The following is a 19,344-nucleotide window of genomic DNA, read 5'->3' as shown; positions in this document are numbered from 1 at the left end:
CTGTCAGCTACTTTAGGCTTTGTGAATGGGTGGCAGAAAAAGACAGAAAACAGAGAAAGAATTTTAAAAGCTGAAGAAAAAGAAGCAAGAATGGAATTTTTTTAGATATTCATACCTTTTATACACCTAGAATTACAGAGGACAAGAACTTTTGAGTTCACCTTACAGATGAGAAAACCAGAACTTGACCATGGGCTTTCTCTCCATAGTCAGAGGAAGTTAGGGCAAGAACCAAGTAACCACTAGTAATCTCTTCCTGACAGTCTTTACCTTGCACTTTTACCTAGGAAGGCCTAGGGCATTCCTCTCCTACACCTTTCTTACACTGGTGGTGTGCCCCAAACCTGGAGGACAGGCTATACTACGGAGTCAATCAATAACCAAGGAGATCTGTGACGCAGAGCAGGAGGTGGAGACTGGAAGCCCACGCACACTATATGACCCTTCCAGTCCCAGGGTTCCAGAGCGAAGTGTAAGTTCAGTGCAGTTTTCGACTGAGCTCTAGAACCAGCATTTCAGCCATGAAGGTGGCAAGCATCTTTCTCCTCACTGCCTTGGTTCTGATGAGTTTATCTGGTAGGTGTCGTTGCTTATTTTTCTGATTTGAGTAAAACCTTTTTGACTTGTTGCCTTATTGAGCACATTACTTTCAAGACTTAGAGTCTACTCTTGGACAGATCTTTTGGTTCTAGGGAGGTGAAATAAGATCAGTAGATGAGAATTATATATCGAAAGAGGGATTTTAACGTAACACAGGAAAACAATTTTACTAGTGCTCAGACATGAAATTTTTTTTTTCAGGTAATGAAGCTGACTCTTCAAGAGATATGGTAGAAAAATGAAGGGATCATTTCAACATCAAGTACCCTTCTAACTCTGTACATGTTTAAGGTCAATTTACAAATTTTATGTTCTCATGGAATTGTAGAAATAGGTTACAATGGTTTCCAGTTATTCAGTGTACAGGGCAGAGTTTAAGAATTTGACTTTTGACCTACAGAATAATTTTAGAAAAAATATTCTTTTTGAATAGATGGTATGTGTATATCTTCAAACTGTCTTGATAATGCTGAGAGATGATTTGAACCCCCAGAATCGGCATCAGCTTCCTTTTTGTCTTTGGAAATGGATAACGTGTTAAATTTTTTATCAGATCTAGCAAAGAAACTAAATCAACACTTTATGAAAAAAGGAACAATGCTGTTTGTTGTATTTGCTAAATATTTATGGGAGTGGTGGTCCCTTTTCCATTTCTCATGCATATCAATTAATACAGATAGATGCCTGTGTGGCGATCACCTGCTCATTAAATCTTAGACTCAACTAGATTCTAAAATCCAGTGGGATTCTCACCACATCAGGTTCTGACTATTCCAGGGACCTTCTTTTCCAGGCCTGTGAGTGTCTTATGCCTTTTCAAAACATTTAGCTCAGGAAAACTACCTCCTTACCTAGTTGACCTCAGAGATTGTTAATAACAAAATCAAATCTGACCAACATTTCTTCCTTTAGAAGAAGTGACTAATACTATCAAATTAGTCCATCTTCCCTACAATGAGCTCACCCAGAGTCACCAAATCCTACATAAACGTGATGTCATCAAGACCTGCTATTTTCTGGAAAATGCAGCATGACAATTTTAAGTATCTACCTGTAGATTCAAAAAATGTGAATTAAACTAATAGCACAATGCAGTGGACGAAAAGAGGTCTTTGGGAACCAAAGTTTGAGTTGTCAGAAGATTCCACTTTTTTTAGTATCACTTACAAAAGAAGACTTACGTATAAATATAAAAGTTAGTTTTGCATCATAAGACCTGGTAATTGCTAGTGTTAACTGTTTTACTGGTTATAGAAACTCTCCATATCTTTATCTATAAACTTAAGATAGATACTTACATTTCCTACATCAATAAACAAGTTGCTAACTAGAATGTCAGTGAGTATTCAGAAGGTATTTGCTCTGTGCCTGAGACATCTGAAGCAGTAAGTACATCGTTTTTATTTTCAAGGAAACAAGTCAACTTGTCTTAAATATACAAAACTTTTGTCCTAATCAAATTTTTGCTTAATTTTTTTGAGGTTTCAGAAGGCAGGCTGTGAGTGAACAGCAGTGAGATGTCCTTGAGGAAAAAAGATGGAAATAAGAAGGGCTAGGTGGTGAAAGAGGCCAGCAGAGAAGACATAGACTTAAGTGGAAGCAGAAATTTCTGAATGAGAATACATCTGTCCTCTCCCATTCAAGACTCAACTTCACATGTCTGATTTATGTTTTCCAGGTAACAGTGGAGCTAACATCCTGGGAAGAGAGGTAGAGACAATTTTGTAATTTTTTTTACCTCCGGGGCTAGAAGTGTTTGTTCCAACCAAAGCGTAGTCTAACTCACCTTTCAATTTAGCCTCAAGTTAATACAAGGAGTTTGAACACTGGCAAGGCTTAACCTACTAAACATGGGTAGTGATTGTAGTTCCCCACAGGTGCTTATGTTGAGGGATAAATTCTCAGATACACAGGCAATTTCTGTGTAGTCGTATTATGTTTGCTGTAAAGGGGTTTTTATATATAGTGGGGCTATCTTGTAGGACACGAATTTTAAGTGGAGACCAGCAGAAGAAGTGTCCTCTTTTCATTACATTTATACGTAGTGAGAAGGCCAATGACAAACCAAAAGTGCATGAGTAAATAAATTACTACATCTCTGATGTATTATAAAGAAGTTCTGATTCCATTAGCAACTTACCCTAGAGTTTCCGTGGTGGCTCAGTGATAAAGAATCCTCCTACCAGTGCAAGAGACCTGGGTTTGATCCACGGTTGGGGAGGATCCCACAAGCCGCGGAGCAAAAAACATGTTTGCCAAAACCATTGGCAAATGGGTTTCATGCTCTAGAGCCCAGCAACCGCAACTACTGAGCCCTCAAGCTGCCACTCCTGAAGCCCATGGGTCCCTAGACTCATGCTCCGCTACAGGAGAAGCCACTGCAATGAGAAGCCCACACCCGGTAACTAGAGAGTAGCCTGTGCTCACTGCAACTAGACAAAGTCTGTGCAGCAACAAAGACCCAGAGCAGCCAAAAATAAATAAATATTAGAGTCAAGTGGTGAAGAGCTAAAGTTCAGGACCTGGATTGACAGGGTTTAAATCCAGGAACCAGTAATTATTAGGTGTGTGACCTGGGATGATTTACTCCCTTTGTACTTCATTATCCTTACTAGAAGGAAAGTATGATAAAAAAAGTTCATAGGCTAGTTGTGAAGTTTAAATATAATAATACATAAAAAGCATTTTGGACAGTGTCTGCCCTGTGAAAGTCATTTCATAATTACTAGTTCTTACTGATGGTAGAGAAAACAGGCTGTGCAAAAACTCCAAAGGTGGAAGGCACTGCACGTCTTTAAGTGACTTGGATAAGACCAAGGGAATAGGACTACTGTGTGCAAGAAAGAACATGCTTCAAGGTATGGCTGACCTGAGAGAAGCTGGCACTTGTAGTGACTGTAAACTTGAACATTCTCTCACTCACCCTATTCAAACCTCACAACACCACGATGAGACAGGTAGGAAAAAGGACAACATCATTCTTGTTTGGCAAATGAAGTGACTGTGGTTCAGAGACACCAAGAGATTTCCCAATGTCACACAGCCTGTAAGTAGCAGAGGCATTACTTAAAACCAGGTTTTCTGAACACAAATTTTGGATTCTTCCCTTTAGAACACTTAGTATCAGCCTTCCAATCCATTTTTAAGGTGATCAACTCAGGGAGATTTTAGAGACTGTGCTATAAATTCAAAGAATGAAAAATGATGGGAAATGATTCTGTTTCATTCCATTTATAGGCCAAGTGCACAAATGAAGTGAACGGATGTCCCAGGATCTATAACCCTGTCTGTGGGACAGATGGAGTTACTTATTCTAATGAATGCTTGTTATGTATGGAAAATAAGTGAGTACAAGCTTGAATTTCTTTTAAAATATATATTTTAAGCTAGATGTCTTCAGATTTTTATATATCTAAGACTCAGTGAATATGCCAATAACATGAATTTCACCATGTGAAAAACAAAATACCTAGTTTTCCCTCAAATATTCTTGATCTTTTTCTCATTATATATCTGTAAAGATTATATAGAAGTGTGTGTGCATTATGATAGAAGAGTATACATTGTGTCAAGCATTGTGCAAGGTATTTAATATTCATAATGACTCTATGAGGTAAATAATACTAAGCTTATTATGTCCAGGAGAAAATTGAGATTTAGTTAGTTTAAATAATGCTTAGCAATGAGTGACAGATCTGGTACGAAATCCTTGCTCTTTCCATGATAAAGTCAGGTACCAGCCTAAGTACATGTGAGATACAGAAGAAAATCCTCCAGGTTTTGTCTCCCAGTTTGCTTACGCTCAATGCTAACACAGTGGGGTCAGTGGTCGTGTAAGCAAAGTGCTCTGAGAGCACAAAATCAAAAAGAATTAATTATGCCTGCTAGGATTTTGAGAAGTTTGGAGGCTTTCTCTAGGACATTCTAAAGAAAGAGAGAGAAGTATTCCAATATGAAGAAAAAACTGAACAAAAGCCAGAAAGTAAGTAATAATATGGTGCAGTATAAAAGGTGTTTAAGAAATTACCAAGCAATAGAGGAGGTGAATGGCACCCCACTCCAGTACTCTTGCCTGGAAACTCTCATGGATGGAGGAGCCTGGTGGGCTGCAGTCCATGGGGTCGCTGGGAGTTAGACACGACTGAGCGACTTCACTTTCAGTTTTCACTTTCATGCATTGGAGAAGGAAATGGCAACCCACTCCAGTGTTCTTGCCTGGAGAATCCCAGGGACCTGGGAGCCTGGTGGGCTGCCGGCTATGGGGTCGCACAGAGTCGGACACGACTGAAGCGACTTAGCAGCAGCAGCAGCAGCAGAGGAGGTGAAGTGTTTGAATGCTTCTTTCAATTATTTTTTTAAAAAGTCAGTTCTATGATAAAAAAACTCCAAGGTTTTTTAGCAAACGAGATAGTATGGATTTTTTAAAGCTCACAATGTACCCCAAATTCCCTTATACTTAAAAAAAAAACATTCTTTGCAATAGTAATCATCGTATTTACTAAAGTCCTAAAATATGCAAAGGTGAATTATATTGATTAGGTGACCAAAAACATATTTTGATAACACTTTTTTTAATGGATGTGAGAACCAGCCTCAGTGGAGTTTCTGAACTGACTGTAGGTGGCTAGTGATGGGAATCAGACTCACGAGCTCAGAGAAATAAATTTGCCACAGATATTCTGTCTTTGCTACTGAACACTTTCTGCCAAGCATTGTGCTAGTCTCCTCCACTTGTGAATATAACTAAGAGAAAATAGCACAAATAAGGTAATTTCTTGTAACTTGTGACAAATGCCGTTACATGGGTGTTAGCAATGTGCTATAGGAATGAAGGAGAGAGACAGATTGCTTCTTACTGAAAGGGTCAAGAAAGGATTCATGAAAAGGAAGTCATTTAAACAGTGGTCTGTTTTCATAGTATCACAAAAGCCTTCCAGGTTAAATAAAGATGTAGAATGGTCAAACAAAAGAGATTCCGCAAGGAACCTAGAAAATTCTGCTATTTTGGAACTGATGTGGTGTTAAGACTTTGATTTAGGCTCAAATGACTGCATGCACTTCCATCATTCCACTGCTCTAATTCACTGTATCATGAACCCTCTCTTTGATCTGCTTTAAATCATTTCAGAAAATTCTTGGTATTTAACAAGGATTGTGGAAATAGGTTCCCAGGGAGAAATATTTAATATCCTAAAGTTGTAGGCTGAAAACATTAGATTCTCTGCTTTTAAAAAAATCCCACGCTAAAAACTTATAAAAGAAAGTTGAAACCACCTGTTAATTTTCTCAAGGCCTATGCTATTGATGTTAAAGTCAAACATCATATTTCTGTCCAAGGGGAGGGGAAAGCAGTACAACAGCCTTGAGACTTGGGCGACTTCCAAGTGCCAAGATCAAACGGCCTAATATTTAGAGTGAAACACTGGAAAAATATGAGCATAGGGCTGGGACGCCCTGTTTCTTTAGATTTTAAAAATCTATCAGTCCTACCTGCTTTTTCTATTCTTTTAAAAATATGTAAATAAGGGGGCAATATTTGAATGCCCAAAAAAGTACTTTCTATTCCTATATTTCTCTAAGAAAGCAAGAGAGAGAAATGTGGCTTTTTGAAAAGTACCATTTTTTAAAAAATATTTTTAGCTGGAGGATAGTTGTTTCACAATGTTTATACAAGAGTGTGAATCAGCCGTAAGTATACATGTCTCCTCCCTCTTGAACTGCCCCCACCTAGTCCCACCCCTCCAGGCTGTCACAGAGGACTGCGTTGAACTCCCTGTGTTGTTTAGCAACTTTCTATTAGATATCTATTTTACATGTGGTAATATATATGCTTCAATGCTACTCATGTATCATTTTGCTTTTCTTTCTACTGCCCATCAAAACCGCCAAAAAAGTGTTAATATATTGTATGGTTAACTAGATCCAGGTTCTGACCCTAGTTGTTGAGTTTTGCAATGAGTAGAAGAACAAGGGCTTGCATCTCCTTGATCACTGTGCTCCTGGCAGATATATTCAGTAAGAACTTTTTTTCTAATTACTCTGTATCTTCTCAGGCAACCTACACTGGCAAATTCTTTTCTATAAACTAGCATTCTCCTGCAAGAACTTTTTGCAATGACGGAAATGCTGTCCAATATGGAGGCCTCTAGTCATGGCACCAGCACTTAAAACATGGCTACCATAACCAAAAAGCTGGACTTTTAACATTATTAAACTGATTTAAATTTAAGCAGCTATATGAGATCATGTCAGCTGTCATGGACAGCATAGCTATGGAAAATAAGTCCAACCATGGGCTCTGTCTAGATGCTAAATAAAGCAACTATCCTACGAGATAAGGATATGATTTCCCTTTGCAAAATCTCACAGATGGGAATCCCCAGAGTCCTAAGGCAAAGATCCGAAAGTAGCCTGGGCACCTGCTAAGCTGGAAATCTGGTGGCTAGGACAATGACGGCAGCAGGAAAAGCAACAATGGATTAAAGATTAATTCCAAGGCTTTTAATGATGCCCTGCTAGATCTGTCAACTCTATAAGGATGAACATTTTTCCCTTCTGTTGTATTCTCAATATAGGTAGTAGTTCTCAATCAGTATTTGATGACTTAATAAGTGAATGAATATATGAATAAGAGAAACAGAAATGGAAGGAAATCTCAAACCTCTCATTTTAAATAAAGCTGAATTTTTTCCTTGTTTTCCCCCCATAGTCACATTTTCTCAGCAAAGTTTAAACTAATTTTTTTTCCCCCAATCTCTTCTACAGGGAACGTCAGACTCCTGTCCTCATTCAAAAATCTGGGCCTTGCTGAGAACCAAAGTTCTGAAATCCCATAAGTACACTACAATGCATGGCTGGCCTGATTGCTGAATAAAATGCATCTAAATACGTCCTGTTGCTCCTATATGCTTTTTCCTCAAAGGCATGTTTGATTATACCAAGAACGGAGGCTGGAGGCAAACTCAAAATAAACCGAGTTTTACAAAATACAGCAATCCTATAATTTTGGACAGGGTTTCTTTCAGGATGCTTTTCCCTTCCCCATCCTCCTCACATTCTGAGGACTCTGTCTCAGGAAATGTGACTGCAGACATTAAATGACAGGATGCAGTCGATCACAAATATCGTAATCCCATGGGGATTAGACTAGCATTTTAAGAAACAATTGGAAAGCTCTCAGTCCAGAAACATGTTGCCTCACACCATTCACTGACTGAAATAATTTCTTTAGGGTTCCTTGGAATTTAACTGAGCATCTGTTGTACCTGGCACTGGTCTAGGCACAGAGGCATACGATTCTGAAATGCTGCCTGTCCAGTGGAATAGAGTTTAGTCTTAAGATTTTCCATATATCTCACAGTAGATTTGAGGTGAGGCACGACTTTCTCAAAGAGGCTCTAAATCATTGAGGAAACCAAAAGAGTTACATTTTCTCAGCTGTGTGATGGAGGAGCCTTTGCATTCAGCCTTAATTCTCCCCCAGCAGAGGCTATTCCCCACTAGTTACTGAGATGAGTGGCAGTGATGGAGACCTCCCCATTTTCTCTGGCAGCCCGAGGACTCTATCTCTGGCTTGACTTGGAGATTTGCTTTTTTGGGTCTCACGGGTTTGCGCTGAGATGAACAAAGAGGAACTAAGACCTGATTCTGATTTAACTTTTGCCACCAAAGCACTCCCAAGAGATGATCTGCTGTGAAAAATAGGGACTTCAGACCTACAAGACTACAGATGAAATGGTCATGAGGCCTCTGTGTGGTTCACTTTGCTTTACCTATGAGCCACAATAACCCTGTGTAGTTAACCTTATCTCGTGAGTAAACTTAGCAAAGTTAGATAACCTGACTAATATCACCACCAAATAAGGTGGCAAAATTGGGCTTGTAATTCAGGACAGACTCCAAATCTAATGCATTTTAGTCGAAACCACAATCACCCCAGGTAGACTATCCCTTCCTGATTTCTACAGGAACTTTAGGTAACATGCTCACATTAAATGGCATATGTAGAAATAAGAAGTGCCTCAAAAGGAAAAAGATATCTATAATCACAAAAATAGAGAAGGAAAAGCAGTTTGAATTCCTAAGCTCAGACAAAGAAGTAGCCCAGAATGGAGAAGTAGATAGAGGGTAAGATGACCCTGAGATGCATCAGGTTCCCTGATAAATAATGGAGAATTCATCACCCATTGAACCAAGAGTAGCCAATAAAATCTGTCCCACACTTGCAAAACACAGTTGCATGACACTTAAGGTTTAGGTTAATTTCTTGTGATATTCAGAATATACATGGCTTGAGGTTTAAATCTGACCACTAGGGGATGCTGTGGTCTACTAAGTGACTCAGGCAAACACACCTCACAGCTCACCAGGTTAAATTATGGATGCAAGATGGCTTCCAGCATCTTGTCTGTGATGCTAGAGGACATTTGAAGGGCAATGCTAAGCGTAAGGAACTTTGCTCTAGTAAACAGATTTAAACATTGAATGCTAGAAATTGTCACGGTCTGGAGAGAAGAGATTTGAAGATTACAGGCAGAGGCAATAAATAAACCTAGATTGTCTACATTTAATGGTTCTGCTCACTTTCTGACTTGTTAAAAAATAAATTTAGGCAACCCACCTTTCTGTCTGGCCATATTTTTGAGACCTCCAACCTAACTGTTGCTAGGCCAAATTCTTGGGACACAAGACACAGGAGGAAACAGCTGCCCCTGGAAAGAAAGGAAGGGCAACTAATGGCACCTGAAAGCAAATTTATGAGTCACATGATTCAAGGATCTGAAACAGAGGGATTCTGGAGGGCCCTCCTGGGTAGGAATCCTTTCCCTGTCCCATATTTCTCATTTGCAGAAAAAGGGCTTCAGCCTCCTAGGCCTTCCCTGAATTCCAAATAGCACATTCAATCAGGAAAGTAAGAGAATGCAGAAACAAAGGAAGAATGATCAAGAAACTATAATTCAGTGATTTAAGCCGAGTCCTGGTTCCTCCTCAAGGGGTGTTGTTGCTGTTCAGTTGCTAAGTCGTGTCTGTGACCCCGTGGACTGCAGCACGCCAGGCTTCCCTGTCCTTCACTATCTCCTGGAGCTTGCTCAAACTCATGTCCATTGACTTGTTGATGCTATCCAACCATCTCATCACCCACTTCTCCTCTTGCCCTCAATCTTTCCCAGCATCAGGGTCTTTTCCAAGGGATACACTTAATGATATCTTTGAGTTCTTCTGAAGGAACTAAGGCCCACATCGCGTGGAGGATGGTAACTTCAGGCTGAGCACAAAGTTCCCGGAACCACTCTGTTATCTCACCCACCAACCAATCAGAAGAGAATCACACACACTATAGCCCTCACCCCAAATTTTACCTATAAAAATTTCTCCCTAAATGGCATCAGAGAATTGGGGGTTTTGAGCATAAGCCACCTCATGCCTGTTGCTTGGTCCTCCAGTAAGTTTCTGCTCCACACTCTGATGTTTTGGTTGTTTGGCCTCACTGTGCAATGGGGACATGACCTTATCTTCAGTAACAGACTGATTTCTTACAAATGATTTTTTCCTGCCAATCTGGATTTGGAAAGGAAAGGACAAAATGAAACCTACCTTCCTATCTGGAGCAGCCACCACAGATAGAAACAGTGATGAGCCAGCTGACTTTGGTGTCAACTACAAATTGGCGCTTGCCATCTACCTATCTACTGCTGCAAGGATTAAGTTATATGCTGCTACGGGTGCTGACCTTCAACATCCCCTGAAAGGAATTCAGGGTGAAGATCAGAAATGAAGCACTCAATTGCAAGGGTGGGGGATGGCAGGACAGGTCTTTCAGATAGATGATTTCAGGAGCCCAGTTCTTGTATCTCCCCATACCTAGAAAAGCACTAAAATCCTTCATGGTAATGACTGTTCCCTGTAATTAGCAAAGGCTTCACGAGACTAGTAGAAACTTTCTGGAAAAATATGTGCTTGATTGCATGTATTCCCCCTTCACCAAAAATCATGTATATACTGACCATTCCCCCCACCAACTCTTTGGAACAGTTTCTCAGAGCTATCTGAGGTGCTGTTTCCTGGGCTGCAGTTTTCACTCTGCCCCAAATAAAACTGAATTAGCAATTCTCACATCATGCCTTTTTTTTTAAGTCCACGTAACTATTCTTACAGGTTTCCCATGCTGCTAGTGGTAAAAACAAACAAACAAACAAACAAAAACCCATCTGCCAATGCAGGAGACGGACAGGGGTTTGAGATCTGATTCAGGAAGATCCCCTGGGGGGAGGGCATGGCAACTCACTCCAGTATTCTTGCCTGGAGAATCCCATAGACAGAAGAGCCTGGTGGGCTATATAGTCCATAGGATTGCAAAGAGTTGGACATGACTGAAGCAACTTAGCACCACACAAGTATTCTCATCTTTGGCCGGCTCCTGCCAGATTTCCCTGGATCCTCTCTGCAGGTTCTGGAGAGAGTAGTGTGTCCCATTGGCCACCAGGAACTTTAAAGAAGGAAAAAGAATTTTGCTTCTATCCTTTATGGTGAGCGCTGGCTGAGAAAACCCCATTTTCTTCAGGACACATCTTCTCAAAGGCATGTCATACATGGATAAGCTTATCTAGCTTAAAAGTTCTCCACAGTGGCCATTGTAATTCATAATTATCTTTGGGAAGCTTAACTTGCTTGTTCAGCCTTCAAACAAAATTTTACTTGCTGGAGGCCTTACTCTGGACCTAATCCAGCGTAAATTGGACCTGGTCTGATCCTCCACCAGGTCTGGTTTAGGGGTTGGACCAGGTCTGTCACTGGAAACAGTTCTATATCTGTGTCCCATGCCACCCAACTCAGGCCAGTTTGGGGATCCAGGCAGTGGGAAAAAAAAAAATGCTCAAAACGCAAAAAATGCTCAAAGCAGTGAACACTCCTAACACACAATCTATGGATGGAGGATTAGAGGAAACTTACCCACCACCTCCAGAGGCAGTGAGGAAGCAGCAACTCAAGGGACTCCTCAGGTACCTTCGCTGCTGTTGCTCGCTGCCGCTGAGAGCCGTCAAATGTCTCCTTGTTTCTCTGTTCAGTCACCAAACCTGTGTTAAGATAAACTGAGGCATATTAAAAATCCTGTTTGAGCAAAAATGGATTCAAATTGTGCAGCATCCAAATTAGCAGTTAAGAAGGAGCCCCAAGGGTCAGTGCAAAGTGGTATTTGCATTCAGAAAGGACAAGAAGTTACTAGACAAAAAGCAGATTGAGTACTGTAGGGTCACTTTTCTTTAGGGGATGGTGGGGGGTCTATCAGGCAGATTACTTAACTGATGCTGATTAGGCAATTTCTGATCACTAGTTTAAGATTCTATTTCTGGGAATGGAAACTAAAATTAAGTTAATTCAGTTGATGACATGGGTCTTAGCCTAAGAAACTCCATTTGAGGCAGGTTGCCTTATTTTTAACAGACCCATCAGAAAGCATGTGGATTGCTATTTGATTTGCTGTTTCATGTCTGGTTGGTTCAGCAGCTCACGGGGGGAGACTCAAGAAGGAGGAGATATATGTATACATTTGGCTGATTCACAGTTGTCCTATAGCAGAAACTGACACAACATTGTAAAGCAATTATATGCTAATTAAAAAAAGAAATTTACAACTGAAATGTGTTTAGAGGAGAGAGGCTACCATGATAGGGAAGAATTTGCAACTTTGTGCTATGACAGATGGTTGAAAGAATAGGAAACTTTGGTCTGAGGAAAGGCAAACCTTTAGAAATCTGGTGGCTGTTTTCAAACAATTTAAGGGAGAGAGTGTTAACACCATGAAAGCAGAAACTCTCTTCTCAGTGCTGTATTACAGGCTGCAAGACAGTATCTATCATCTAGAAGGTGCCTGATTAATATTCTTTTTCTTACAAACAAATGAATGAAGAAGAGAAATTAACATGCTCTTTTTGGCCCCAAAGGGTAGAATTTAGACTAATTGAGTAGGGATTAAAGGGAGGTTGATTTGCATTCAGTAGAAAATCAAATAGTATAATGGTTAAAATCAAGGACTCTGGGTTAGAGTCCTGGGCTGGAATCTAGTTTTACCACTGTTTAACCATGTGTCCTGGAAAAAGGCAGAGAATTATGTCTCAATTCCTTAATCTCTTATATAGGGTTAAAAATAACAATAACAAGTACCTCTTAGGGCAGTCAGCACAATGCCTACCTTATAGTTAGGTGTTCAAGAAGGATTAACTATTGTTGTTGTTGTTGTTATTCATCTCATAACCCTTTGAGCTCACTAAAGAGGTCTCCTGGTACATGATAGGAGGAGAAACAATTCACTACATCATTAAATTGTTATCTTACAGAAGAGATTCTTTAACTGGATACAAGGTCAGACTAAAATCTCTCTGCTTTTAACTGTAGAAAAATTCCAGAACTATAAACCACACCCCCAAAACAAGAACTCTAGAGTAGTGGCTGGGAATAAGTGTTGCGGAAGGAGAAGGTTTTTTTGGCCCTCAGAAAAGATAAGGTAATAAACCCAACTTCCACTGTTATAACGTTCCCCTTCTCTGGAGAAATAAGGCATGCAGGACGGTTTCCCTTCGTATTTGAAATTTAAAGCTATCAGACAAAAACAGTATACAAAAAAAATTTTTGTCCATTGGAGAAGTAAACTTGTTTGAAATTAAACTTTTTTTGAGTATTTTTTTTATAGTCAATGATTTCTTATAGTTTATGGAGCCTCCTGAAGAATAGGAACATGAAAAACATTGAACATTTTATTTCCATTTCTCTTGCCCAGTTTAGCCCCTAAAAACCTTTGCTTATTCCAACTAAGTTAAAATAAAACGCATTTGCATAATAAAGGAGGCAATTACATAAAAATGTCCTAAGCTCTACACTGCCAACAATTTCCTTTGTTTTCATTCATTATGTAAGCAGTACCTAACTTTAAGCTAAAAATGTGAAAAATGGAGGTAATAAAATGATGTTCATGAAAAAGGAGTAATACAGATTTTTGCTTTTCAACAAATAGACACTCACTGGAAAGCCAACAAACATCAAAAATAAAAATGGCTATTTGGAGATCAGGTCAAAAAACAGTTTGGAGGAGCTCCATTTGTGGCCATGCATTTTTTAAAAAGATGATAATATTATATGTTGCAGGGACAGGGACCCCTTCCAGGGCCCAGAACTGGGCTCTTGTCTAACACTCGGAAATGAATTGTCCAAGGAGACACATGTGCTGACAAAGCAAGAGACTTTATTGGAAAAGGGCACCCGGGTGGAGAGCAGTAGGGGTAAGGGAACCCAGGAGAACAGCTCTGCCACGTGGCTTGCAGTCTTGGGTTTTATGGTGATGGGATTCGTTTCCGGGTTGTCTTTAGCCAATCATTCTGACTCAGTGGGCTGGAGAGAATAGCTGCTGCGCTGGATTCCCCTGTGGGACATCCCTGGTGGCTCAGACGGTAAGGAGTCTGCCTGTAACGCGGGAGACCCTGGTTCAATCCCTGGGTTGGGAAGATCCTCTGGAGAAGGAAATGGCAACCCATTCCAATATTCTCGCCTGGAAAATCCAATGGGTGGAGGAGCCTGGCAGGCTACTGTCCATGGGGGTTGCAGAGTCGGACATGACTGAGTGACTTCACTTCTTCTTTTGACTCAGAGTCCTTCCTGGTGGTACACGCCTTATTCAACCAAGATGGATGCCAGAGAGGATTCTGGGAGGTGGCTGGACATGTGGTGTCTCCTTTTGACGTTTCCTGAACTCTTCCGGTTGATGGTGGCTGATTAGTTCCGTGTTCCTTACTCGGACCGCCTGTCGTAAAACAACGCATGCAAATGGTTACTATGGTGCCTGGCCAGGATGGGAAGTTTCACTCAGTGTGTTTCCCCTAACATTATAGATGACTGTTCTACTTATTGCATGTGTAGTCATGAATAAGGCATGTAAAATAAATTTAATACTATTTGGGGGGCTTTTTATTGTTCCCTGTTGAAGGAAGAAAAAGACTAACAGAAAGTGGCAGATTAGGAATCTAGTTGTGTTGTCAAACAGTTGTGTTAGAAACAGAAAAATAAACACAAAGAAAACAAGCGGGAAAATAAGAAAAATGCATACCTGTGGAAATTAGAGGAGCAAAAAGCAGAGGAAACATGTGTAGTATAAAAACAATAATAATAATAATAAAGATAAGCACCTAAATAGAAAGAGAATGAGAAGCAGAGAGAAAGACAGTGAAAATTTAGGAAGTTTCATAGTGAATGTAATTCTTTAAAGCTATATTCAGAGTAAGTTATTATATTTTGAACTGCTTATGCTAAATATCAGGGCTTTTTAAAACTCTTATTTACTGAGATATATGTGTTTTTCTTTAAACTTACAGCTATATGTTTGAAATAAATTTTTTTGGTTTCTGAAGAACTTTAAAATACTCAAAAAATGGCTGAATAGAAATCAACTTTCAAATCTTAACAATGTAAATTAGCCCTTAATGTCTTGTAAAGTTAATGAAAATTAATAAAGATAACAGGAGCTAACTTGCACTGAGTAATAATCATATGTCCCAGACCCTATGTTAAATGCTTCCCTTGCATTGTCCCATTGAATTCTCACAAGAACCACCCCCAACCCCCCAACCCACCCCCAGAGCCTCATTTTAGGAATGAGAAAACTGAGATTCTCATTCACTCAGGGTTATAACTAGTAAAACTGCAGAGTTCCTTGGCTTATCTGTCATGTTACACTCTATCCATCTCTCACTTATAACTGCTACTGCCTTGATCTATATCAGCATTTATAGCCTTCCCTTCTTTAAAAGTAATTACTCCAGGTTCCCTGAACCTACCATGCTCTCTGGCCTCTGCATTACATCTCTGAATTATCATTATTGCTCAACTCCCCACCACCACCACCACCATTCTATTTCTCTCTCTCTCACACACACATATTATTCCCACACCTCCATCTGTCTCATTTTTTTCTTGGCTTATCAGATGAAGGTATGACCTCTGAGAATTCTTTCTTCATACAACTCTTCTTAAGTGTCCCCTCTTTTTGTTCCTTTTATGTGCTTGCCAATTTCTCAAACATTTTTTCAAGATCTCTGCCACTGCAGAAGCCCTGGTCTCTCCAAAGTCTTCTAACCTTTCCTCTTTTCTTGATTTTCTAGGCATCTAAAGCACTCTCAGGTATTTGAGTCAGGTCAGTAAATCCATTTCATAGCCAAACACACATCTCCTTCCCCAGTGCATGCTCACCAAGAAAATCAGTGGTATCTAGTAGAGGTAAAACGTGAGGACCAACAAAATTTTCCATAGAATTTGGACAATGGAATCCATCCCTAAAACACTCTCTCAAGTCTAACCCCTCTTCTCCATTTCCTCAAATACCACCCTCTCGAAGCCCAGCATTACTGCTGATATGACTGAATATAACTCACTAGGGGCTCTACCTGCCCAAGGTTATTCAGCCTGTCTTCCTTCCAATATATCCTCCTACTCTGTACACTTAATGCAAACATATGTGCTTAGTTGTTTCAGTCGTGTCCTACTCTTTACAATCTCATGGACTGTAGCCCACCAGGCTCCTCTGTCCATGGGATTTTCCTGGCAAGAATACCGGAGTGGGTTGCCATTTCCTCCTCCAGGGAATCTTCCCAACCAAGGGACTGACTGAACTTGTGTCTCCTGCATCTCCTTCATTGGCAGGCAGATTCTTTACCACTGCGCCACCCGGGAACCCTCGCTTCTACACCACAAAATAATTAAAGTAGTCCTTTAATGAAAAAGCTGTAATGGCTACACATTGTCTACTAAAGAAGGTCCCAATTTAGCCTGGTGGTTATAAGCCCTTAATGTCTTTCTGCATTCCTTTTTTATCTGTCACTTTTACCTATTTAATAAACATCACTTAAGATATTGGTTCTCAAATTTTAGACTCAATGAGAATCCCCTGGAGAGTTTCTTTACAATTTCAGTGGCCTAACCTCACCTTGCAGATATTTCAAATCAGTGGAGTTGGGGGTGGATCCCCCAAATTCCTCATTTACCTCAGTTTTTAAGCTTCCCATGAATTTTTTCCTGCTCTCCCAAACTGTTATCTTCCAATTTCCCATAAAAATATGTTGCTTCCTTTCTTATAACCACAGTCAATCTTGAATTATAAGAAAGTGTGCTAATCTTCATGTGTTTGTTGGAGTTTCCTAGGGGGAGTAATTGAGGCCTAAGTATTTCTGTATTCTGTATTACATAAACACAGCACTTTCTCTAATAAATGAAAGTTAATTTATATCAAGAATGTTGTGGTGGCCAACATTTTTAAAGAGTTGGGGTTCCTGCTTTCATATTATATGAAAATTGAGATTTAAAAATTGACGTGTGGAGAAAGACAACTTTTCTTTATCCAATTATGTTCAGTAACTGGAGTCTACAAATTAAACTGATCTATAATGGCACCCCACTCCAGCACTCTTAAGAGTCGGACACGACTTCACTTTCACTTTCACTTTTCACTTGCCTGCATTGGAGAAGGAAATGGCAACCCACTCCAGTGTTCTTGCCTGGAGAATCCCAGGGATGGGGGAGCCTGGTGGGCTGCCGTCTATGGGGTCGCACAGAGTCGGACACGACTGATGCGACTTAGCAGCAGCAGCAGCATAACAGATTGACAGGAGAAAAATGACTGATTCATATCCATATAAAAGCTAACAAAAAAGTCACAAGCTTATTAAATGGTTAAACTTAGAGGTGTATATGCTTAACTTAGTAGGGGAAAAGGAGGAAGAAGAAAAGGGATCTATGGGAAGAACAAAGAGATACAAATGGGTTTTTAGGAGAGCTGCTGTTGCTGCTAAGTCACTTCAGTCGTGTCCGACTCTGTGCGACCCCATAGACGGCAGCCCACCAGGCTCCCCCGTCCCTGGGATTCTCCAGGCAAGGATACTGGAGTGCAAAAGATGAAAAAGTGCGTGATGTTTGTTTATGCTGGTGGGAATGGTCCTTCTCTCTTCTTCAGTGACTTACTTTCATTTACTATAGGTTTACTCTTCTTTCTGTTCCCTGTAGAGCTGCCCCAGAGAGGGAATGACAGCAGTCTTATCTCCCAGAAGTTGCCTGAATCTCTGGATGAGCTGTTGCTTCTGTTCAGTAGATAAAATCCTGCACATTTAGGATGGGAGAAAGGGCCACTATCCATGGAAAAAAGAAAGCCAGACCTTCGGAAGGTAAGACTAAAGGACTGGGGGTTTTATGCCTGCTGCCCTCCTCTCTCTGCTTCCAGTGTAGGAAGCAGTGAGAACAAGGCTTCTTAGGGGTGAGAGGAAAGGAAATTGAAGCACAGGAAGATGGACCTAAGCATCAAGGAGGGTTATCTTCAAGGAAAAGATGATCACTGCTCTCGAGAGTGTCATCCCCAAGCTTGATTTGCCACTTGTTTCACACCAACATTCTCCCAAACCCCTGCCCAGTGTAAATGATGCTCTCATGTCTTGTTCCTGCCTTTACCTATCTTGACCACATTTAGTTCTAGTTCTATTGGAAGACAGTGAAGTGTATCATGCTTACAAATTGTGTCTATGGGAACAAAAGTGGGCATTTTGCACACCTAACTAGGAAGAAGGAGCTGTACTAATTGATAATTTTGGAAAGCGAGACAGAGTTTTCCTCTCAGACATTCAAAAACTCAAAGCCAAAAGTTACTTACCTGATAAAAAGTACTTTCAAGCAAACATCATTGAGAGAGACTGGTATCAATGATGTTAAGTTCTGAAAGAGAGAAGAGGGATAATTTGATTTGTTCTAAGGAATCTGGTGAAATACTCTATTTGAATGTTACTGGAGCAGAAAGAAAATGAAGCTGGGACAGAGCAAAGTCCCCTAACACCCTGCATCTGCTACCTCAAGACAGCATTGGCTGGAAGTCAGTTTCAAGTGGTAGGCAAGGAACTAAAACTTACCACTGTGAGAAAACTCACCACTGTAACAGGACCCTTTTAGCAGTGAGAGATCTGCGCTTTGGTCCCAGGAGAGGAAATTGTGAACTTCCCTAGAAGGGATAGAAGGAGAAAGCAGGAGCAGGTAGCTCTGCCCTCTGCACTCTGATCTGTGTGTCCTTGACAGTCCTGTACTGTCAACACATCTGCACTGAAGTGATGTTCCTCTTAGAACCCAGGATACTGAGGCGGGAAGACCTCGGCTAGGTATGATTCCCAGTGTGGCCCTGACACTTGCCAACGAAGTTGCTGTGTAGTTATCCACCCATCCTTTCAGAACAAAGGGAATTTCAGGGGTCACTTTCAGAGGTCATTCCTTAAAAAGGAAAACAGTGGGTTGTGCATCAGACGGAGACATCTGCCTCTGTATGCCTTGATTTCTGATTGCTACCATTAGTCATCAAATTCCCCACCTAAAATTCCCTTTTAAAAACACAGAGTAGAGATGGTGTATATGTCGGTATCCCCTCTATAATGCATCCATGCCACAGAAGCCACTGAAGTGTGCTCTACGACAACCATTTGAAATTAGTTGTGAGTGAGCAAGGTTTGCAAGAGTAAGTTGTTCCCCTGAGCTGGTAGAGCACATTAAATGTAAAAGAAGGGGGAAAACAGCTATAAGGGACATTGAGGACAAGATCGGTCAAATTGTATAAAGTAAGGAACAGAGTGAAACCAAATCAGGCATTAGAATAGGATTTCCCAGGGCTCAAATTATGCCTATATCATATTAATATTCAAATGATTTTTAGGGCTCCTTTCCCTTCATCCCTGGATT

General features: G+C 40.4%; 1 protein-coding gene across 1 annotated transcript; it reads left to right on the top strand.

Annotated features, from left to right (window-relative positions):
• Positions 1–521: 521 nt before the first annotated feature.
• SPINK1 (serine peptidase inhibitor Kazal type 1) lies at positions 522–7,411 on the top strand. Its single transcript, XM_005908389.3, has 4 exons — positions 522–576; positions 2,279–2,310; positions 3,838–3,944; positions 7,366–7,411. The coding sequence occupies exons 1-4, from the start codon at positions 522–524 to the stop codon at positions 7,409–7,411; spliced, it is 240 nt and encodes a 79-aa protein (XP_005908451.1).
• The last annotated feature ends 11,933 nt before the right edge of the window (positions 7,412–19,344 follow it).

This window comes from Bos mutus, chromosome 7, assembly GCF_027580195.1.
Source record: "Bos mutus isolate GX-2022 chromosome 7, NWIPB_WYAK_1.1, whole genome shotgun sequence".
Classification (NCBI taxonomy): Eukaryota; Metazoa; Chordata; class Mammalia; order Artiodactyla; family Bovidae; genus Bos; species Bos mutus.
The sequence above is the reverse complement of the archived record's forward strand: the minus strand, read 5'-3'. Positions and strand labels throughout refer to the sequence as shown.

What these genes read in the sequence shown, in the direction of transcription:
- SPINK1 (XM_005908389.3), top strand. Translation starts at nt 522, where the DNA reads ATGAAGGTGGCAAGCATCTTTCTCCTCACTGCCTTGGTTCTGATGAGT. An exon ending in CTAACATCCTGGGAAGAGAG is followed by an intron (nt 2,311 to 3,837) that starts GTAGAGACAATT and finishes TTCCATTTATAG; the next exon opens with GCCAAGTGCACAAATGAAGT. An exon ending in TTGTTATGTATGGAAAATAA is followed by an intron (nt 3,945 to 7,365) that starts GTGAGTACAAGC and finishes TCTCTTCTACAG; the next exon opens with GGAACGTCAGACTCCTGTCC.